Source organism: Solanum pennellii, chromosome 9 (assembly GCF_001406875.1).
Source record: "Solanum pennellii chromosome 9, SPENNV200".
In the NCBI taxonomy this organism is placed as follows: Eukaryota; Viridiplantae; Streptophyta; class Magnoliopsida; order Solanales; family Solanaceae; genus Solanum; species Solanum pennellii.
Window position 1 is genome coordinate 56,427,428 of NC_028645.1, and position 24,028 is coordinate 56,451,455.

The 24,028-nt window shown below is 37.2% G+C and overlaps 1 protein-coding gene across 3 annotated transcripts; it reads right to left on the reverse strand.

The window, feature by feature from the left end:
- Positions 1-177: 177 nt before the first annotated feature.
- Positions 178-23,825, reverse strand: LOC107031293. 3 transcript variants are annotated; one of them, XM_015232607.1, is made up of 14 exons: positions 23,365-23,825; positions 20,640-20,749; positions 19,583-19,645; positions 19,282-19,474; positions 19,053-19,157; positions 18,831-18,955; positions 18,173-18,746; positions 16,385-16,450; positions 14,909-14,985; positions 13,648-13,929; positions 6,381-6,714; positions 6,149-6,301; positions 738-1,274; positions 178-640 (listed from the first exon to the last, which is right to left on the reverse strand). In XM_015232607.1, exons 1-14 carry the CDS (start codon positions 23,623-23,625, stop codon positions 461-463), a joined length of 3,060 nt encoding a protein of 1,019 aa, XP_015088093.1. In that variant the 5' UTR covers positions 23,626-23,825; the 3' UTR covers positions 178-460. The 3 variants fall into 3 exon arrangements, with proteins under 3 accessions (XP_015088093.1, XP_027775341.1, XP_027775340.1); XM_027919540.1 differs by lacking the exon at positions 23,365-23,825 and adding an exon at positions 19,995-20,137; XM_027919539.1 differs by lacking the exons at positions 20,640-20,749; positions 23,365-23,825 and adding exons at positions 19,995-20,137; positions 20,222-20,254.
- Positions 23,826-24,028: the final 203 nt, after the last annotated feature.

Consider the following 24,028-nt stretch of genomic DNA (forward strand, 5'->3'; position numbering starts at 1 on the left):
GGTCGTTAAAACTTACTGTGTAAAAAGTTTTTCTATTAAATTGGTACTTTGGTATACAACTTGATCTGATAGGAACATGAGTAGATAAGCTAGCAAGAGTACATCTGTAGGTTTAAAATAAGGATTTTAAATTCACCTGGCGGGTGAATCACAGAAATGCAGAGGCGAACTCGAAGATTTTACAGGTTCAAACCATTGAACACATCGCCTTATCATAGTTTAACATTTTCAGCAATTCCAATGTATTTTACATAGATCTGTGTCTTGGCTAACAGTTTTATGAGCCCACGTCTATACTACTAGATTTGCTCCAACAGCTTAAGAAATATAAACAAAGAATCTACTGAAAAATCAACCATCATTAAATATTGAGTAGTCATAAAATTAAAAGAATGGCTACATATCCACGACCGATTAAGGCAACTAAACCTTCTATACACCCTATATAGTCCAGAAGATTTTATGGCTTCCTCAAAGCAGAAGCTGCACCTATGACAACAGCTAACACAAGGCCCAAACCAGCACCAAGTGAAGCACCAACAGCCGCAGCATTCAGAGGATTGACCTTTGTCTGAGAATCTTGAATTTCAACTGCTCTCTCCCGAGCCAATTCCACAAAAAGCCTATCTCTGGCGAACTCCTAGAGAAAACAAAACCACGCATCTGTGTCACGAACAACTGGGTGGGGGGGTTAGGGGTGGGGAGGAGGATTAAGAAATTCACTTTCAACTCCTTACCAGTAAAGCAGCTTCTTCCTGGCTCCTAAGTACACGGTGGACAAGCTCACACAAAGCAGATACCCCATCAATGGGGAGAACAGCTGTTTTCTTCTGGAAAGGCCTCCGGACTAGTTCAAGTGGAGCAAAAATTAGCTTTTGGGCACCAAACATCCACTCTGGATCTTTCCCTTCTGTATACCAAGATTGAGAAGCACCAGCAGCACTAGATGTAACATAAGGACATGAATTGACAACCTCAGTTGTGCTAGGAGATGCTTGATATGCCTTCACAACCGCATTAATAGCTACCTTTTGCTGGTGAGCACTGACAGAAAACTTGTTTGTAATTGCAAGTATCCAAGGTATTCCAAGAGATTTTGCCTCATTAAGGAGAAGGCACATGGCAGGTTGTGGTTGCAAGGCATTTGAGTCGTTGTAGCGAGGAATTTTATGAGATAGGTTATGCACAAGTATAATCAAATCTGTTTTCTTACAAAGATCACGAATTCCTTTCCACAGATCATCCCTGAAATGTGTTGCCTCCATGTTCAGATTCTACAAAACAAAACATAAGGCCAAGACTTTGAGCACTTAAAATAAATAAAACCAAATAAATCCAAGCAATGAGAAATAAAGCAGCTACCAATGAATACATGACCATCCAAGTAGAAAGACAATGTACGTGAGAAATTTTGTATTTTTTATGAATTTCCTATTTAGGAACGTTTCCAAGGAAACTTGGCCAAAATATCTAAGAAAGATTGCTCAGACAAAATTCTTTCCCCTTTCATAGCTCCTGATTACCCACGCTCTCCAAACCCTTGCTGCAATATAATGCTTGCATCTGGATACTGGAAGATGTATGATGTGTTTTTTGTTTAACTAGGTATATTTTCCCACTCAAATGGCACCCAAGATATAACTTGCAAAATCATAACTCAAGACAGGAATACCAAGCATACATAAATTGATTGAGGAAAAAATTGCAAAATCAAAACTCATATTACACGAGCGGTGAGCGTATAAAAATAGATTACCAGAGAAAAGTTTCTCCTAAAAAAAAATCAAAGTTATGCCAAAACTTTCAAAGGTCTACTTTTCTTTCCTGGAGAAGGTGCATAGAATTACAATTTCCCCCTCAATTATGCAAAATCATCAAACATTCTCCCCCATCAGTTGGGGTCAAATGTACCCTGTTACCCTGCAGTTGCCGAATGAGCTCAACTGCTCAAATATGCCCTTATGCACAGATTGAGTGTTAGTTGGTCCTAATAAGATTTTAAACATAGTGATTAGCAACTGAGGCTGTCATGTGTCCCTGACATGATAAAATTTCAACCCATCCCTTTCCTTACCAGCTCTCCTCACCCCTCCAGTCCAACACCTTCATAAAAATAACTGCTGACTCACCGCCTGTCACTACCTCCTTCCACCACTAACCAAAGACAGCGTCCAACTACACAGATTTTTAAGAAATAACAAATCAAGAACCCCAAATTTACTCAGCACATTCCTCCTCCTGTAAGCATCTCCAAAATTACTCTATTTCCCAGATTCTGACCTGTCCCAAAGAAGGAAAAAAAGAACAACTTTTTTCTTTTGGATTACAATTTTCAAGTAAAAATTTAATCTCTGGTTTGGAAATTATTGAAAATTGAAGAGTGTGCGGCGGCGTGGGAATATAATACTTTATTTGTAAACCCCATTCGGTATGATTGTTTAGTGGAGGAGCAAATTTGAAAAAGGTGGGTTTCTTCTGAGTTTAATCCTGAAGCTCATACTGAACTAATTTTTTTGCTTCAGGTTATACATGTCTACATCTGGATTTTATGTCAAAAGGTTCAAACATTACGCATGGATTTTTGATAAAGGTCTTGAATATCGATAAACTGCGGTTTCTTGGATATGTTCAAGTATAATCGAACCTTGATCTGTAGTTAATGGTTTTCAATATCTTTCTTCATAGTTGGAATTTCTTTTAGTTGAAAACGGGATTGTTTCACCTTTCATTGGAATAAGCTGATGACTATAGGCGGTTGAGTAATTCTCCATTTTCTGGAAATCCAATTTAACGAAGGGGAACAGAGGTGCCCTTGTAGTTGAGGTGAAGGACCAGCAAGGGGACATTGGAGGAGATGAAAAGTGAAGAGATCAGTGGTGGCTATTGAGGTAAACACGGTCGTCAAGAGGGGCTTTTCTTAAGAGAGTTTGAAAGTGGTGTTGATGTGTGTGTGTGGGGGGGGGGGGTTCCTTGGGTGGTTTGAGATGGAGTGATAGTTGCAGTTTTTGGAAATCTGTGTGGTTATGGTAAAGGTGGAGGAGATCTTTGGTTGGTGGTATCTGGTCTATTGGAAAGGTTGTGGCAGTGATAGAAAATTTATTTTTGGGTCAACGGGTGGTCAATTTATTTAAGGTGGATTGGAGGAGATGAGGATAGAAGATGGTGGACAGCTGGGGATGAAATTGAGTTTATCCTATCGTGGGGTTCAAGATACCGTTCAGCAGTAAATGGTGGTAAAGGCTGTGTTTGGATAAAATATCTGAGTATAACTTTTGGCAACAAGGTGACTTTAAGCCTATCAATTTGACCATCTGGACCAACTTTGACTGCATAAACCCAATTGACCTGGACAGGTGTCTCTTATGTCGGCTGATGTTACCGTCTTTGAAAACCAGCCATATTCACATACCTAAGTGATCACTTGGATATTTCTGAGGTGTTACCAGTTCCATTATCTGAGATTCAGTCACCATCACTCTTACATCTTCATCTACCTCTCCAGTTCCATCCTTTGGGATGCAGTTTTTTGTATCCCAAGGACCCAATCACCTTAAATAATAATATTTTCTTGTGCTTTTTCACATGGTATCAAAGCTAGTGTGAACATTTAATCGTGGTGCATTTACCATCGACCAGAAATTTTTTTGTAACTGTACGTCCTTCCAAAGACTAATTTTATTGCCAGTAACTGGGGTTATTGCACCTCAACCAACAACATCCTTTGCTCACAGAACCCCGACGACCCAACCCCAGAAAACCCGTCACTTATCGACTTCGCACACGCTCTCACGCGCCGACAACAACAGGATCTACGGCGATGCATCAGTCCGTATGGCAAGTGCATGAGACAATTTTCGATCTCCATCTTCGCAGATCTCTTGTTTTTCTGGGGGTCGTGTGCTTAAATCCAACCAGATCCATCCAAGTTCCTGCCAGCTCCAACGATATCCAGCCTTTGCAATTCCCAGAAAGTTCCTGTTTCAGTTTCAATAGTGTTTCTTCATACTGGAAGTCGGTCAGGGCTTACAAGTCTCAGCATTTTCTGGACAATTAGAAAAGCAGACATAGGCACTGTTGGAGGTCAGGTGGGTGTATCATGTATGCAGTCAGTGTTGGTTCAGATGGTCTAATTGGAAGACTTAAAGTCCCTTATGCTAAAAATATATTGTTCTTTTTACTTGTCAAAGTTGGTGCAGATTTTTGGACTAGCATGACTGTACTACATCCTTATGGAACTGCTGTATGGAGAACTATTAGGAATCTGTGGTCCAAGATCATTAGCAATTCCAAAATCAAGGTAGGTCATGGAGGGAAGACCTTATTTTGGGAGGATAGTTGGGTTGGCAATCAAACTTTGAAGTCCAGATTTACTGTTTTATAAAATTTGAACCTACAGAGAAGGGCAACAGTAGAGATAACATAGGATGGAACTTCAGGTTCAGAAGACCCCTAATGATTGGGAAGTGTGAGTTGACAGAACTCAATAGCATCCTGGAACAGTTCCAACACTTAAATACAAGGGAGGACAACTAAGTCTGGACAAGTGACAGGAAGGATAGATTTTCTGTTGAATCAGTAAGTGTTTGCATAGATCCAATACACAACTTGGTAGTTGGCCTTCGAAGATAATAGGGAAAAGGCATAAGTACCCCCAACCTATGCCCAAAATCCCAGAGACACACTTATACTATTCTAAAATCCTATTATCCCCCTGAACATATTTTATAAGTAATTTTATACCCCTTTTCGGCCTACATGGCACTATTTTTCTGGCCCAGCGCGTGTTGACATTTTTTTAATCTAGTGCCACGTATGTCGAAAAAGGGTAAAAAAAATATTTATAAAATAAGTTAGGGGGATAACAGGACCTTAGTATAGTATAAGTGTGTCTTTTAGTATAAGTGTGTCTCTCAGATTTCGGGCATAGGTTGAGGGGGTACTTATGCATTTTCCCAAGATAATATGGAAAGTAAAGATTCCATTCAAGGTAGCATGCTTCACGTGGTTACTGGCTAAACAGATTGCTTTAACTCGAGATAATCTTATGAAAAGGGGTCTTCACTTGTGTTCTAGATGTTTTTTTTGTGGAGCTGAGTGTCACGTCCCGCCACATCATAGTTAAATTTTGCATCCGGATAGAGGCTGAAGGATCTAGAGTTGTGAAGAGGTTTGCGGAGAACTCTAGAACCTTCAAGGTTAATCAAGAAGACTAGAGAGTTCCTTAGAATTCTCTAGAATAATTTAGATATTACTTGAAAAGGTTTAGCATATTCTAGAAAGTGTAGACTTTTCTAGAATAGGGACCAAAGTGTAAATAACTTAGGGACTTGTAAGTAACTTTTATTTACACTTTAGCCCCTACGTAGTAGTATAAATAGGGGGGCTCTCATTTGTAAACCAACCAAACAAGTTGTAAAGCAATCTTCCAAAGCAATATAAAAGCCTTCTTCAAAGCTCTCTTTCTTTTCTTTCTAAGTCTTTCATTGCATTCTCTTAGTGTTCCGAGTCTTAAAGGCTTACTTGAGCTTACAAAATCGTGAAAGATTCGTGAGTAAGTTGTCAAGTGCCGCAAGGAGTCTTAGCAAATACTTCAAGTCCGTGACATGAGGCTGAGACAATAAATCATCTCTTTTTTACATTGTAAAGTGACTGAGAAACAATGACAATTTTTTTAACAACCTAGGGGGTATCAGGTGGTCAACGCAAGGAATATTCATGAAGCCTTAGCTTGTTGTAATAGAGATGGCAATCAGTCAGGTCACAAGGGAGAGATGGGAGAGTGTCCCAACTTGCATATGGTTAACTATTTACTGAGAGGAATCAGAGGTGTTTTGAATATAAGAGTTGTACTTTTCAAATTTTAAAAAAGGATTGTATAGTGATTTTCTTATCCTTTAGAAGCTGACGACTTTCTTGTGTTTGAGATTACTTATGAGTAAATAGGTGATGGGTTTTTGCTCTTTTGACTACTACTTATACTTATTACTAGAATACCCCTTTGGTGTAGTTCCTTGTTTCCATATATATATGTTACCATCCTCAAAACAAACAAAAAAATTAGCAACACATTATTGTGAAAGGTATTTAAGTCTTCCATACTCAAAGAACCACCCAAAGAAGAGAGATGGAGCACACAAGTTAAAGGAACCTGCAGATTAACTCCAGCTGAATCAGAGTAACACAAGCCACCAGCAATTCCCTCTTGAACATCATCATCTGCATTTAGATTTTCAATACTCTCAGTGTGGGCCCTTCGGCCTCGATCCAGAATTGCTTTTAAAAGAGAGGTTTTACCAGAGCCCTACAAATACACAAGTATTAGTTACAAAGAAATCTAAAACTTCATCAAGGTTCAAATCTAAATTTAAAACCAATCATACCTCAAGGCCAATCAACTTAACCCTACGGGTTCTCAGATTAACCTCTTTCCAGACAGTAGAAAAATCAGTCGTACAGTATATGACAAAATCATCTAAACCATCTGGGAGTACGAGATTCCTCCCTTCTACCTTGAACACATTTTGCTTCAATTTCGTATCAATGTAGGATGAATCAATTGAAGAGAACATAGGTATATCCTCCACCATATGGTGCTTAGGGGGTCGTTTCAGTGGACCTCCAACTAGTACTCGCATATTTTGAACTTCTGATTGTTCCCCATGATCTGGTGAGTGAACAGGGGGTGATGGAAAAGACTCCACGGAGGTTGAACACCTAAATTTAATTTTTTTAACAATAAATACAATCTAATCAGAGGAGACATATAATGCATCTCCACAGTGTTTAAGACATTCATTAGGTAAGCAATTCTCAATATTACCATAAGTTACTATACTTTTCTGGTGACCACAATCTATAATATCCATTAAACAAGTCGTTGGGAGAGGCCGGAAGGAACTGATTCAGGAGCATGATCGAACAGAGAACTCAAAACGAATATAAGTTGACTACTTTTTGGAACCTCACTAATTTATCCTTCCCTTACTTGAGAAGCTGAATATGCAGAAACATGATAACGACTCCAGCATAAAGTCCAACCGCAGAGAACAAATTTTAATAGCAATTATGGGACAGGAACGACAAAGAACAAATGCACTAAGACATGTTTTGGTTCATGTTCAAACTTTTGGTACAAGTCATCTAGAACTTCACCCCAGGCTTTACTGAGTAATGTAGCTTACCTCTTAGCTCTCTTATTATGTCTCTTTTAATTCTTAAAAATAGAAATGTCAAGTCACAATAGGTACACCCCGCCCATCAGCTCAACCTTTAAGCATTGCTTATACTCAAAAGGTTTCCATAGAAGACAAGGGCAAGGATAAGAAGTTACACTGGCTAGCTAGGGTGAGATAGGGAAGGGCACGTGTCTGGACTAAGTGAAGTGCATTATAGATGAGGACGACAAGTATTGGTGGAGGCGGCACTCATTAGATTAAATGGAGATGGCAGACATACTCCATATCTTAAGTGAAGAGGGAGACAGAGGCATTGTGCTAGAGGATTTGAAGCATGCAGAGAGGTATTGAGGTTGTCGGTATTGTAGGCCTATAAAGGTTGAGGAGGTTAAGGGTGTTGTCCAAGAATGCGTAGGGGTAGATTGAAAGGCCAGACAGGTGGAATTTTGGAAGAGCATAGGTGGGGTAGGTCTGGAGTGGCTGACTAAGTTGTTTAATGTTGTTTTCAAGACGGCGAAGATGTCTGAAGTATGTAGATGGAGCGTACAACGATTATGTTGTACAAGAACAAGGGTCACATTCGAAATTGTGACAACTATAAGGGTATCAAGCTGCTAAACCACACTATGAAGGTGTGGGAGAGGGTGGTGAAGACAAGGGTGAGGAAGGGCGTGGCTATTTCCAAGAACCAATTAGGGTTCATGTCGGGACGCTCCACTACAGAAGTCATTCATCTCAAAAGGAGAATGGCAGAGCAATATAGGGAGAGGAAGAAGGACTTACACATGATGTCCATCGACCTAGTAAAGGCTTATGATAAATTCCCAGGGAGAGAAATTACATAGAGGTGCTTGGAGGCTAGAGGTGTACATGTGGCGTACAATTGGGTGAAGGAAGGATACCGGTAAGGACAATGGGAGGAGACTTGGAGCACTTCCTAGTTTTGATAAGGTTGCACCGGGGATCAACCCTAAGCCCACCTTTATTTGCCTCGGTGATGGATGCATTGAATCAACAAATTCAAGGTGAGGTACCATGGTGTATATTATTTGCAGATGACATAGAGGGTGTTTTGATTGGCTTATTTTAAGTGCTTTTGGGTTTTAAGCTCTTTTACTTCTTGTGGTGTTTGGGAAAGATAATAAGTGTTTTTAAGCACTTACTTTTAGGCCACGAACGTATAAAAATAAGTCAAAGGCCAAAAGTTGGATATTTCCAACTTATGCCTTTTAGCTTGTAAGCTACCTTTAAATAGTCAATCCAAACACCCCTCATAGTTTGATTGATGAGACTCGCGGCGGAGTTGACTGTAAGTTGGAGGTTTGGAGAATAACGTAGGAGTCCAATGGGTTGAATGGTAGGATGTATAAGAATAATGTTAAATAAAGTGTATCAGTAATGCTTGCATTAATAATGTTCGTATTACTAAAGCTTGCATTAACTATACATAGAATAAGTTTTATGCATTATTTGGTTTAGTGTACTAAAAAACATGCATTGTATAAAAATATTTATTTACAAAAACACACTTCACAATAATGGTGGAAAATATGTAAAAAAATATTTGAGGGGCAATGTGGTCTTTAACCATGCTAATGCATGCATCGGAACCCCTTGCATTAACCTAGAAACTCATGGTATTACCTTAACACACAATAGAGTGTATAACTAATGCAAGCATTTATTATACATAGCATGAAAAGTGAACCAAACAATGTATTATTAATACATAGAGTTAATACATGTATTACATTCTACCGAACAACCCCTAAAGGATTTAGATTGAGCAAGACCAAAACCGAATACTTTGAAGTGCAAGTACAGTGACGTAATACATGAGACTGACGTGGAAGTGAGGCTTGGTGCACTGTTCATCCAAAAGAGATGTAGTTTTTAACAGTGATATGAAAGGCGAGTGCCTCATCGCCTTTGGCGAGAGGCGAGGACTCCTCGCCTTTCATCACAGAGGCGAGGCGAGATCAGAAAGGCGACGTATGGCGACGTAATGGCGACAGCAAAGGCGCCGCCTTTTTATTTAAATTTTTTAAAAATATTTGACTTAACAATATTAGTCAAAATTGAGGCTTTTTTTTTATACTTTTAAAATTTGTTGCTGCTCCCTCGCAACTCCCCTCGCTCTCTTCTCCCTCGCGACTCTCTTCTCCCTCGCGCTCTTCTCCCTGGAGACTCTCTTCTCCCTCGCTCTCTTCTCCCTCGCGACTCTCTGCTGCTGCGAGTTGCTGGCTTGCTGCTGCATGCTACTGTCTGCTGAAGACCTAAGGTATATCGCATACCTCTTTTTTTCTGTTCTTCTTCTTCAATTTTTTGTTTCAGTTCTGTATTTTTCCTTCATCAGTCATCAGACTCATCAGTGATGAGTGATGACTGATGACTGCTTTGTTTTCCTCCTATTAAATATTCACTGCTTTCAGTGCTTACTGCCTCAGCCTTACTACGTATTGACTATTGACTGCCTATAATTTAAAAAAAAAATTCTTTCCAGTTTCCTAATTATTTATTCCTAAACAGTGAATTGATTGAATTCAATAACCAATGGTGGATGCTAGCAAAAAGAGGGACAATGGATGGAATTATGGCTCAAGGAGCGACGAAAGATTCGGTTAATTGTAACTTTTGTGGGAGTACTTTTAATGGTGGAATAACTCAACACAAACAACATTTAGTGGGTGGTTTCAAAAATGTTAAACAATGTACCGCTTGTCCGTCGGAGATTAGAGAAGAAGTAAGGATTTATATGCAAAACAAGATCGCTAATAATCCCAAATTTCAAGTGAGGCAGCCGGAAGAATATATTGATATTGATGATCTTGATCAAATGGATGATTATGAGGAAATGATGCCTCCCTCCAAAACTAAAAGATATCTTCTAGTTCTAGTGGAGGTGCATCATCCACCGCACGGAATGTGCAAAAGGCCCTTTGAATCTCTATTTTTCACAGAAATCAACACAAAAAGGAGGTTTTGAAAAAGGAGGAGGAATTGATGAAACAAAGAAAATACTAAGAGAGCGTGCAGTAAGTGCTTTTGCAATTTGGATGTATGATGCGGGGCTCCCTTTTAATTACGTCAATCACAAATCATTTGATAAATTTATTGAGGCGGTAGGACAAGATGGCCCCGGAATGAAGCCTCCTACATTCCATGAAGTTAGAGTCACTCACCTAAAAAAAGAGGTGGAGAAAGTAGAAAAAATTGTTGATGAGCATAAAGTGCAATGGACAAAGTTTGGATGTTCCATTATGATGCACAAATGGACGGCACGAAATGGTAAAATGATCATCAATATTTTGGTGAATTCTCCAATTGGTAGTGTATTTCTTGGTTCTGTTGATGCTAGCAATGAATCTACCGATTCCACCAAAATTTACATGTTATTTGAAAACACTATTGAAAGAATTGGGCCAGAAAATGTTGTACAAGTTGTCACCGATAATGCTAGTGAGAATGTACCCACACATTTATTGGACTCCATGTGTCGCTCATTGCATCAACTTGATATTTGGTGACATATTCAAGGTTAAGCCATATGCTTCCGGTAATATCACTCTCATATCAACCTATCCTTTAACTTTTTTTATAATCAATAATTCATTAGCTACTAATTAATATAATCTAATCTTTCTGTAACAGTTTTTAAGAAGGCCATCAAAATCCATTCTTACATTAGTCAAAGGTCATTGTTGTTAAACTTGATGAGAAAATTCACCAAAGAAAGAAATTTGGTGAAACCGGCCAAGACAAGATTTGCAACGGCATTCTTAACTTTGAGAGCTATGTACATACAAAGAAAAAACTTGAGAACTTTAGTCCTCTCAACCGAATGGAATTCAAGTAAATTTGCAAAGGAAACTTCGGGGAAAGAAGTTGCCAATCTTATTATTTCTATCCACTTTTGGAATGATGTTGTTCGAGCACTTACAATTTGTGGCCCTTTGACGAAAGTGCTTCGTTTGGTGGATGGGGAGAAAAAACCACCAATGAGTTATATTTATGAAGCAATGGATAGAGCCAAAGAAGCTATTGCACATGGTTTTCGTGAAGTTAAGAAGCAATATGAGAAAGTGTTTCAAATTATTGATGCAAGGTGGTCAGAACAACTCCATCGGCCTTTGCATGCTGCAGGCCATGTTTTGAACCCAGGATTATATTATAAAGCTCAAGAAGAGGGAACTATAGCACAGACTTTGTGGACCGAGTATTATGCATGTGTTGAGAAGTTGGTCCATGATACAACAATACAAGATTCACTAGTCGCTGAGCTTCCTAGGTACAAAATGGCGGATGAACTATTTGGTTATGGTCCGGCTAAAAGAGCTAGAGACACAAGGTCACCGGGTAAGTGGGTTGATCTTACATTCTTACTTAAATTATTTGACTTATTTATAGTCACTAACCTTTAAATTTATTTTATTATAGTTGAATGGTAGTCACTATTTGGTAGTGAAACACCAAACTTGCAAAAGTTTGCCATGAAAGTATTAAGCCTCAGTTGTAGCTCATCCAGATGTGAGCGAAATTGGAGTGTGTTTGAACACGCAAGTAAAAAATTTATATTCTAATTTCCATATTATATTATTATCAATATCTATTAGCTAATATCAATAATTTATGCACAAATTCATTCCAAAAAGAGGAATAGGCTAACACTATCGCGTCTCAGTGATCTAGTGTACATTAAGTACAATAGAACTTTGAAACGTCGTTATGATGCTTGTGATCTTATTGATCCAATTCGCTTGGATAACATTGATGATTCAACTGAATAGTTAGTTGGATGCCCCGAAGATCAAAATGATGAACTAGTATATGAGGATGATGATCTTACTTGGGGTAGTGTTGCTACAGCAATTGGAGCGGATGAGAATATCTATTATCTTAGGGGACTTTCTTCAAGATCAAGAGCACTTGACAAGGGCAAAGGAGTACATCTACAAGTTCATCTTCAAGTAGGAATCAAACACTAATTGATGAAGAATACGTGAAGGAAGAAAATGAAGAGCAATATAATGATGTAGAGGATTTTGATCTTCAAGAATTGGATAGTTTTGAAGAAAAATAGACTTTTAACGTTTTAGTTTATTGTATTTTGAATTATTTAGTCTTTAAAGTTTTAGACTTTTTAGTTTCTACTATTGGTTTTTGAATTGAATATTTGCTAATATGTGTTGTTACTATTAAGATTTTGGATAAATATGCAATTAAATATTTTTAATTGGTATTAATTGGCGCCTTTATTCAAAAAGGCAAGCGCCTCGCCGCGTGGCGAGGCAGGCCCTTGTCGCCTCTCGCCGTCCAAAACACTGAATTTTAAGTATCATGGGTCTATTATCCAAGGAAATGGGGAGATTGACTAGAATGTCACTCCAGTATTGGTGCAGGGTGGATGAAATAGAGGCTCGCATCCGAAGTGTTTTGTGATGAGGAAAGGGCACCAACAACATAAAAGGCATGTTATATAGGAGTGGTTAGACCAACTAAGTTGTATGGAGCAGAGTGTTGGTCAATCAAGAAGTCTCACGTTTAAAAGATGATAGTGGCGGAGATGAAGATGTAGCGATGCATTTGTGCAAATACTTGGAGATATAGAATTAAAAACGACGATATCCGAGACAAGGAGTGGCATTGGCGCAGGACAAAATGCAGGAGGTTCGGGAATATAATGAGGAGACGTACATATACAGTGCGGAGATGTGAGAGGTTGGCTATGAACAGTTTCAAGGAAGGTAGAGATAAAACCAAAGAAGTATTGGAAAGAGATGATTAGACAGGACATGATGCAGTTTTAGCTTATCGAGGACATGGCCTTAGATAAAGAATGTAGAGGATACGAATAAGGTAGAAGGTTAGTAAGTAAGTGCATTGTCTTGTTCGTCTATACTAGTTGTCGTAGTAATACTCTTGTAGTTTCTTGTCCTTTCTTTCTCGTTATTATTTGTTGTTTCTTGTACTTTGACTATCATATTATTTCTTTGTAGTATTGTAGCATTACTATCTGTTATTTTTATACTTCTATTACTATATGTCTATCGGAAACAACCTCTCTACCTCTAAGGTAGGTAGGGGTAAGGTGTGTGCTCACTTTTACCCTCCAGACCCCACTTGGTGGGACTACACGGGGTATGTTGTTGTGTTTCCACAGAAGACACATAACACGTATGGTCAGATAAGGATTGATCCAAAAGGTAAGGAAAACAAGACACTTAAAACACATTGCAAACAGCTCTTATTAACATACATATACAGAAAAACATATGTTTAACCTAGAGGATTCAGCTATAGTGTGTCAACATCCATTGAAAAGTAAATAGCTACTTCACAAAATAAAAGTTGTCTTGCAAAAATCAACTATCATATAGAAGCTCACAGATGTAAGGAAGTATAAGGAAATGGTTAAAACAAAATTTACAACAATGTCAATGATCATGCACTTATAGCAGGATTTAGGGCGTACCAGCGCCCATTTACTCGAGCTTCAACAAGTGTACACAGATGTAACCCAAAACCAGATATGTCGACTTTAAAAGGATCTGTATTCTTCCCACTTGGAATACCGCTCCATCCAAGTGGAACAAGGGAAGTGGCAGTACGGATGACAGGGGACTCCACAATGTGCCCAAGATCAACAGTTCCACCAACAGAAATGCCTAACCATTTCTGTAACTGTGGAAATTGCTGCACTTGTTCAATCCCCAGGAAAGGTATTGTGTCATCGCTCATGCAAAGTTCATAGATTCTGTAAATTAAAATTGAAACAGGGTAACCATCCAAAATCATGTCGCACCAAGTTGATTAGAAAAAAAAAATAGGTATAAATACAAGATATACACAAATAAAAAATAATAATGAAAATAAAAAAGATGCATCTACAACATTATTATTTTTTTCAGGTTTTGGAAAACAAGGGATGAATGAGTATCCCAAGAGAGTTGACTCCACATCCTAAAACACACTCTTAAACAAGAGTGTACCATATACCTGCCAACAAGTTGCACTACTGCAATATGATAAATTACAACATGTACAATCATCCCCCCCAAACTAAGGAACACAGTTGGAGAAGATATAAGGGTTATCTTACACGCTCCAATTGATTAGGCTTTCTTAAACATATTCTAGCAATGATTCCATTATTTTGATAGAAATAACCTTTCCTTTTGTTGATTTGAGGTGACATAAACTGATCAATACAAGGACCAGCAGAAGTGGTCATGTGGTGCATAATGAGTTTAAACATTCAGGAAAAGTATTGCAATATAAATAATTAAATATACATGAGCTGGAAAACTATCATGGGGCAAAGCGAACTTGAATGACGAATAGTGAACAAAAGGTTCTCTTCCTCCCTCCCTCCCACCCTGAACTTATATGAATAATAGTGAACAAAAGGTTCCCTCCCTCTAAATCACACAAGGGAACTTTAAGAGCACCCGCAAGGACGATGCAAATTCACATGCAGAATATTCAAGCTGGTACCGACTACCTCCCACCAACACAGGTATCATAACTCTGCCCACCAAAGCTTAAGCGGATGGAAGAAATCACCAAGTGTTTTTCCACAGATACTTGACTTTGATCATATGACCTCACTGTTCTCCTTCTACTCCATGGATCACTAGACAACCTTAGGGTGAAGAACATGACCACATAATTCTCACCTTTCACAAATAAGCATAGAGGTGGATAAAGCAAACTTATAAATTATAACATATTACCTCTGAAAACGGAACCTGTATGACTTCATCGAATGTGATTGAAACCTTTCCTTTACTTCAGCAAGCACAGATCTGACCTGGAAATGTCTTTGCCATAAGAAGCAATCAAAATGAGAAACAACCCGTTTGGATTGGCTAAAAAAAGTAGTTTTTAAGTCAAAAATAAAAAGTCAAACTAAAATGACTATTAAGTCAAATAAAAAGTAGCTGGAGACCTACTTTTGGTTTTTGACATATTTTAAGTCATTTTAAACTTATTTTAAGTCATTTTTACCGTGTCAAACACTTCTTAACTTATTATAAGTATCTTTTTATATTGGGAAAAGGGTCTGATATACCCCTCAACTTTGTCATTTGGAGCTGATATACCCCTCGTTATAAAAGTGGCTCATATATGCCCTTACCGTTATACAAACGGCTCACATATACCCCTGCCGTTACAAAATGGCTCACATATACCCTTTATTTAACGGAAGTTAAAAAATTAGTTTTAAATTTATATTTATTACTTCTATTTTTTAAAAAAAAATTATTTAGGGGTATATATGATTCTTCTATCAAAGTTCAAGGTATATTTTAATTTTTTTCATACATAAATTATTTTTTGACTTCTTTTATTATAATTATTTGAATTTCTTATTCTTATTTTGTTTTTTTCTTTCATTCCTTAGTTTAAAGAATAAAAAATTAAACTATTTTTTTGTGTGTGTATTGTAATTTAATTTCATGTTCGAAGAAAAAATTTGATCATCTACAATAAGTTTTACAAGAATATTAGTGAAACATAAATAAATTTGATTATCAAAATAATAATTATAAATTAGTCATTGAAACCAAAAAAAGTCAAAAAAAATATGTTTGACGAGGATTAAATTTACTCATATGGGATTATAATTTTTTAGGAAAAAATAATAAAAATTTAGATTAAAATTATTATTTTTTTCATTTCCGTTAGAGGAAAAGGGTATATGTGAGCCATTTGTTTACAAGTAGGGGTATATATGGGCCATTTGTTTACAAATAGGGGTATATATGAGCCACTTTCATAACAAGGGGTATATCAGCTCTAAATGACAAAGTTGAGGGGTATATCAGACCCTTTTCCCTTTTATATTTGTCAAACACCTCCAGAAGTCAAAAATTGACTTAAAAGTAGGTTTGACCAGCTTTTATGACAATCCAAACACCCTATAAAAGTCATCAAACATATCTTTTCATACATAAAAACTGCCCAGGCAAAAACTTTAAGCAGGGTCTTTTGCATCATGCATGTGGGGGGAGATAAGGATTAATAGACAATACACTGCCTCTAATGTTTGACTTACTTCACTCATCTTTCCACTAGTTTGAGAGACTTTTTACCTTTTCTTCCTTTACAAGAAGAGGAGGATGAGAGATGATGGCATTCCTACTGAATGTAACCCCAAGAACTTATCAAAAGTTTAAAACTCAAAGGAAGGTAGATAGAACTCATACCGATGTCAATTTTGAGTATTCTGCGCCAGATAGGAACTCCACAGATGAATTCTCCAGGAGATAAAGCTGTTGAATTCACATATTTAGCATACACCAAATAATGCTTATCTTCAAGGTAAATAAGTCAAAATAACCAATATGATAGACATAGTATGAGACCAGCCCATGCTGATATTGCCAAATAATACTATCTTCAGGGTAAATAAGTCAAAATAACCAATATGATAGACATAGTATGAGACCAGCCCATGCTGATATTGCAAGATAGCAAGAACTATGTCTCAACCCCGACTGGGGACTATGACAAAATCCGCCCTATGCATTCTGCTATACTCAGGCCTATTTCATTCCATACTGGTGAGTGAATTGTATTAAAAGTAAATTAACAGTTCTGTACAACTAGAAGTTTTCCACATATCACACTTATCCTTTTCCAGATCAAACGTAAAGGTAACACCAACTTAGCTTAATCCTAACTAGTTGGTAAAGACTTAAATGGATAATTTGCTTCTATTGTACTGTGTTCTATTCTTAGTTAATTCAGCACTAATTTTAGAGAAATTATAGATCTTTTGAGACAACTTTGTTCCACGTGATTTTAGATCTATTTAAACCACTTTTATCACCTTCAATCACCACAGAGTCTCAAACCTACAAAGTGGAGCATTAGAGGTTTACGTAGGTTATGGCCAAATAAATCATATGACCACCTTCTCTCAATATATCCTCTATGTGTGTTACTTGCACCCTCTGTTTTATTTCTCGTTATATTTATGAGGTGCGCATGCTGATCTTAAAAGATAGAAGAGCAAAAAAGCAACAAGGCTGTAGGACTTGAAGTGAAAAGCAGGTGAAGAAAAGTACGCTTCTCTGAAGTGAATCACACCGTTCACGGAAATTAAAATACACTATAATATGATAATAATCGTATTAAAATTGAATTAACTAAGTTTAGCATCATTGCGATCACTTCGTGTCATTCTTTGGAAGACACTCGTCTCTGCAAGGCATTGTCTTACCTCCCCACCTCACATCTTCCATCATTTTAAAGGACAAAGGGATGACTTCTAGGAATACTGCCTGCACATGATAATGTCCGTTTTTATAGACTTAGATCGTTAAGCCTTTTTACCTCCCTATGCTAATGTACATAGTATATATCATGGAGACGCTTGGTGTCACTACTCCAAGATGGAATGCAACCCTACCACATTGCCCAAGCTTAGAACATGGAATATTCACCAAATCCAAAAGACAAAATAGTGAAAAGCAACTAAAAAAATCAATAACAAATATAACTTTAAGACTTCCACATGCATAGAACTGTGGCAAGATGTATACTCCCTCATTTTTATTCTATAAATCAGTGTTTGACACTTTGATTGAGTACATAAGTTTAAGAAAGAAACAAAGATTTGTGTGCATATCAAAAGTACCCAAATAACTTGTGGCATTAGACATGCCATGATATTTCCATGACTTTTAAAGTATGACATTAAGGGTAAAAAGGAAGTTCAAAGTAAAGAATTCTGATAATAAAAATGTTTTTATACTTTTTGGAATCAGCTAAAAAGGAAAGGATACATATAAAATGGAACAAAAAGAGTAACAGATTACAAGAAGACAGTTGAAGAATAAGGAAAACAAAACAACAAAGAACAGTATAAGATTATAAGTCATATATCAGGAATATAGAGAAGAAAACTGCAGAAAAAGAATGATAGTTCATGCATGTGATAATCAGTACAAAATAAATCACCAAAAAAGCAAAATAGATGGGAAATCAACCTGACCGAATGGTACATACAACGGTAAGTAAGGCATGCGACGCCAACCCCTCTTGTCCCCATAGTTGATATTACTTTCAGCTACAGATTTTCCCAGATTGCCTTCACCAAGAATATCTTGATCTGTAGGCAATAGTCGGAGAGAAATGCCATCAGAACCTTCTTGAATTTCAAGAGACTGAGGGGTATCAGCTATATCATTGACTGATGCTATTGAATCAGAATCAGTAGGCGTCTCAAGAGGTTCAACTTTCTTTCCTCTATATCTATACAACTGCTTCCTAACACCTTCTAAAGGCACAAGTCTCGAAAGCCTCCAAAAGGAATTCTGCACTGGACCTACACCCAACACCAGTTGCTCTCCTTCATCATCTTTTGGTTTTTCAATTTTCTGCTTCAGTAGCGACAATTCACTAGATTTTGACATGGATACAGAAGCTCCACCATCAGAAGGTATTGGCAGAGGCCGTGCATTATAATGATGAAAATAAGCAGGAGATAAGATGCGCGGCACCAGATCTTCAGGAATACAGTAGGTTTTGAAATACTGCTGCCAACCTTTCTCATTCACATAGCTGGAGAGAATCAAGTAAGAAGCCAGAAACTACGTTTTGAAAAAAAAAAAAGAGAATAACAAGAAAGATTAATATCAAACTCACTCTCTCAATGCGGCATTTCCCACTGGTGGTTGGGAAAATGTGATACACTTCACCTGAACTTTTTCATTATCTTTTGATGAAGCAGCAAAAACCCTCAGAATTGCAAGGGTTGCCAAGACTGCTACCTGTAAAGATAACACCTAAATCAACTTCTCCAAACAAAACGACAGACACATCCTATGACAAGAGCAAATGTTGCGGATTCAGAAAAATCTAACTTACTGCTCCACCAAGTGAATGCCCACATAATACTAGTCTGCGTTTCTTTTTCTGGGCAAGCCTGTACAGCTCCAATGCAGGTATGCCTTTAGCACGTGCCATGAAACCCTAAGGACAGTAGCTGCCAAAATTTAAGGAGCGGAGAAAGAAAACTGGAAACTCAAAGAAACAATGTGTATGTGTATGTGTGAGAGAGGCATGTGAAAAGACATGCAAATGGGAGCTCTACTACCCTATGAGCAGCAGGTTTTTGAGTCAGATTCGATGGCCTAGTCTTAGATTTCGAAATTTTATAGTGACTCTCTCTGTTGCTCCTTTGAGTGTCCACCTGACCAGACTCAATAGGTTCAAGTCCATGAATATCTTCAACAGCATCCTCATGGAATAAGGCGCCTTGAAATATATTCACATCAGCCATGACATCCCTTCATAATTGGAAAAAAAGGCATAAAAGAAAATGAAAGTGTAAAGAACTTATGTCACAACACGAGATATACAGATGCATCTGAGCTAGAACAAACATGCAAACTTACTTATATTGTTTGGTCCCAATAAAGGAAGCAAATAATGTATCTCCTGCTTCCGCCAAAAGATACCTATAAAAGAGAAGGCAAAATAGGAGAAGAAAAACACTGAGATGCAAGAGAAATAGTATAGCTTCCATGTCAGCAAACCTCACATATCAAAAACAAATCTTTTTTGTTTCTTTTTTTTTTTTTTTTTTGCTTGGCAAGGCATTAAACAAAATATATGGTCAGAAAAAGCAACAAAAGATAACTGCAAAAAGAAGGTAATTGATTTATCTTTTTTGAAAATGCAAAGAGATGGTAATTGATCTTGAATTGAATTTTGAAAAATCAATTATCGTAATGGGAAACAGCTTTTTTCAGGTTACCATTTACATCACTAACACACCAGGAACAATCATCCTTCCCCCTCCCTTACCTACTCAACAACCCACTGGGGTAGCAGGGCCACACAAAGTGGAAAGGGAAGATTGCAAGCAGGTATAATGTCAAACCAGAGTGAGAAAAGTGGGGGCCACGGAGATAAATTGAATTATTCGATTTCATCTGTCTACAAGGAATCTGAAATAAGATTGAAACATCCATTACTACCAGATTTTGCTATCGCTGAAAAGAAGTTCAAAATATATTATGTTAAGCACTCACGGATGAACATGTTTTCATCAAACTTTGAGCAATGAGTTTTATAGATTGGATGAAACATAACACCTACGATGCACATCAATCATCTTCCTGGCATTCTTATCATAAACCTCTCCATGTTATCCGGACTCTGGAAACAGGCACAACTATCCAACTAAAACACAGAACCATGTGCAGTAACTTTTGCAACACAGATTTGCTTGCATGACTACCACTACCAGTTCTCACATCTAATGAAGCTACTGAATACTCAACCCTTCAACTTATCAACAATTTACAAATAAACGAACCATCTTATCCAACTAATCATATAATAACGGCTCAAACCAGTCGATTCCAACTCAAAGTATCACTAAGACAGGCGAAACAAACAGAAAATAAAAATGAAAACAATAATGTGATTACTATGATCTAAAAGAACCTGTGTGGAACATGATCTGAAGAAGGTTGAACGCGCTCTAAGGAAACAACTTCTCCTCCAAAGTCTGCCTTAAATTTGTTCACTGCCCGCACCATTTCAGCATCAGGTCTCTGTCATGAGAGGATGTTACATTTTTAAGCAACAAAAATGGTCTACGACTACTTCAATATTTTTCATTTGAATGAAACTGATCAAGATAAATACTTTTCAGTTTGCCCCATTGTGGCCTCTAACTACTGTTCTTTTTTCAGAAAGCAATATATTAAAATAAGCACTAGGGTAGTGACAAAACCATATTTACAGGGAAAGAGGGGAGCATAACCAGTTAATGTAATCTAACAATTACAGAGCGCCTATCCGATCTACTAAATGATTCAGCCTCCTCTACAAAACCTTCTATACACCAAAAGTAAAACAGAAGAAAGCACTTCACTTCAGGATTCTGTAAGGAGCTGTCTCTGTTTTCAAAAACATTCTAGAGTTTCTCTCCCTCCGTATTGTCCCCCATATGCAACCAGGAACCAATTTACACCATTTCTTATGTCTGACTATGCCCCCCATTATAATTCCAGCTCCTTAATAAGTCACAAGTGTTAAGAGGGAATACACCATTTGAGACCCACAATGTTAAGGAACAGCTTCCACAAAAGGCTAGTGACAGGACGATGAAGAAATAAATGGCTATTGGATTCTGATTCTGAGCCACATAGGCAGCATTTAGAGCATAAATGAAAACCCCTTCTTCTCAAATTCTCTTGGGTTAGACAAGCCTCTCTTGTCACCAACCAAGAGAAGCGTAAACCCTTTTATGTTTGAAAATCTTGCATGAGAAAGAACATGATTACAAATTTATCAGAACTCAGATAGCATGAAAAATAAGGAGCTCCTTGAACATGTTCAGCAGCTGATGTGATTCAAGTGTGCATCCACATGTCTTTGCATACTTCATGATAAGTATGAAGCTTTTATTTTTCTTACAAGTTTCCTAATGAAAGCTAAGTCCTAAAACTAGGTGTATTGTAGGTTAGATACTTTTCTTTTTGGAGTAGAAGTGTAGGGCTAGATACTTCTACTCTCTACGGTGAAATTGTGAAGCACTAAGGTACACAGGCTTTATCTTCAATAGAGTAATGCTAATGAAGTGCACATATTAATTGCTACAGACACACTATTTATAAAATGTCGGTAAATAAAATGGAAAAGTGAAAAATAATGAAGCTTCATGCGCCGGATGATCGGGAGAAGACAAGGGCCGTTTACTAGTGCACAGCAAGTTACACCCAATTGTGGGAGACTCTGTTGGAACTGATCTGACAAAGAGTGAACAATGCTGGATTCAATTTGAAGGGCTTGCTACACAACTGGAGACAAGAAGATACAGGGAATCAATGCAGCTCCATTAGCTCTTATGTGGGTTCTTTGGAAGAAAAGGAACATGAGAACTTTGAAGGGTAGAAATAACTTTGTACATTCGGGAATACCCACACCTTCTGTTGGTTAATTTTTGTTACATGCACGAAGTGCTTGTTTGTATAAATTGGGAGTCTCCAAGAGAACTGCAAATTTGTGCATGTTCTATGTTTTTTCGTATATTGAATTATTGATTGTATATGGAGTTTGTATATCAGAAATAGCCTCCACCGTACAAGGGTAAGGGAAGGTCTATGTTGTTGTTGTCAAAAAGTAAAAACAGATATTAAGTATAAGACATAGAGCTTTAATCTGAATTATAACTTAAAATTTCATAGTTGTATTATATCGATTGTACACAGAGTTTGTCCGAAATCAATAAGATTATTACTTTATCAGAAAAAAGACAATAAGAATTTAGTACAAAAAAGCTAATCCTTAATCTAAATTAAAAACTTAAATTGCATAGATGTATCCTAATCATAAATTTGCAATAGTTCTGGACTTGATTAGCATGGTTTTTACTTCATATATTCTACTTAGTTGGAATGTTATCACTTCCTTGGTTCATATCGCATTGTTTGTGTTTACAATTCTTTTTGCATTACATACGTATACTTTTTTATTTTTCTTCATCAACACTTCCTTTGCTAAAATTACTCTTTAATTGTACTTCACACTTAAAGCACTGCACACAATTGGAGCTTTTATATGCTTTGTGCCTTTGAGACACCTGTTAAGTCGGGGAAACACTAGCTGGAGCCACAAAGCACGTCGTTCTATAATTGGACGCTTCCATTGTGCTACGAGCGCACAATTCTGAAGAAAAGGTAAGATATGTTTAAGAGTTCTCACAGATAACTGCATCTGCATCACTTCTTCTCTTGAAGTTTATGTCCTCTAAGCGATGACTACAAATAATTCATTTAGACTTACCTGTCTTCATTGTCCAATTTCTTACAAGACACATTCTGATGTGAATATCAATCTATTAGAAGGTAAGCAAAGAGGAAGTTCTTCAAATACTTCCAATATTAATGTGTTGTGAGCTTTCATACTGTGAATGTTCTACTTTTTTTAACAATGTGTCTTAATATTACCAAAAGAACTCTTTTCTCCGTGATTACAGAACACAGTGATTGCATACGATATTATTGTTATTTGTGTTTTCTCTTAAAAGAATAATTTATGTATGCTATTGTTACTGCTGCTATCATCTCGGCATTTCAGAGTGAAGTGTAACTATTTTAGAACAGGTTAGTTATGAGAATTCAAAGGCCAAATGTGAACATTCGAGTAAAAAAATCAAATTTACCTTATATACACATTCAGAAAGCACCATGCAACAAAGGATATCGTGCAAGTCAGCGACAGATTCAGCTTTAACAGCGTGACAGAGATCCTCAAGTTGCTTCTTCCTCCGCTTGAATTCATCCTCCATCAGTTTCCTCTGCTCTCTTGCATCGGCCCAAGGCCACCGGACAACCATCTTCCATTGCTGTGGCCAAGTGATTTTCAACATCTTCGATTTTTGGCCTCTGATCCATGATTCAACTCTGCGTTGTAAAGATTCCATTGTTTAGGAACCCTAATAACACTTTAATTAACCGCCAGGACAACGGCGTCTCTGTTGAAGAATATTTCGGCGGAATGTGGTTCCAGTTGCGTGTAAACTCCCGATTGTGATGCCGAATCAGAATGTTATCGTTAACGCATATGCCCAAGACCTCCTTTTTCTTTTCATTTTCCTTTTTTCTAAAAGGAACCTCTCTTTTGTCCTAGAATAAGCTAAATAAACTACATAATTAGAATTACTTAACGACCATATATACGTATTTTACGCTTAGTTTAAAAACAGAAAAAATTATTTGAATAGTATCTTTTAATAAATAATTACGAATTTTAGCAATATTTTTTTATTTATTATCATTTATAGTAATACTATTTTAAATCTGCAATATATATTAAAAGTGAATTAA

Coding starts and splice junctions, on each gene's coding strand:
- LOC107031293 (XM_015232607.1), bottom strand. CDS start 23,625: ATGGAATCTTTACAACGCAGAGTTGAATCATGGATCAGAGGCCAAAAA. Junction 19,158..19,281: donor AAAAACCTGCTGCTCATAGG/GTAGTAGAGCTC, acceptor TACTGTCCTTAG/GGTTTCATGGCACGTGCTAA. Junction 16,451..18,172: donor TGTATGTACCATTCGGTCAG/GTTGATTTCCCA, acceptor TGAATTCAACAG/CTTTATCTCCTGGAGAATTC.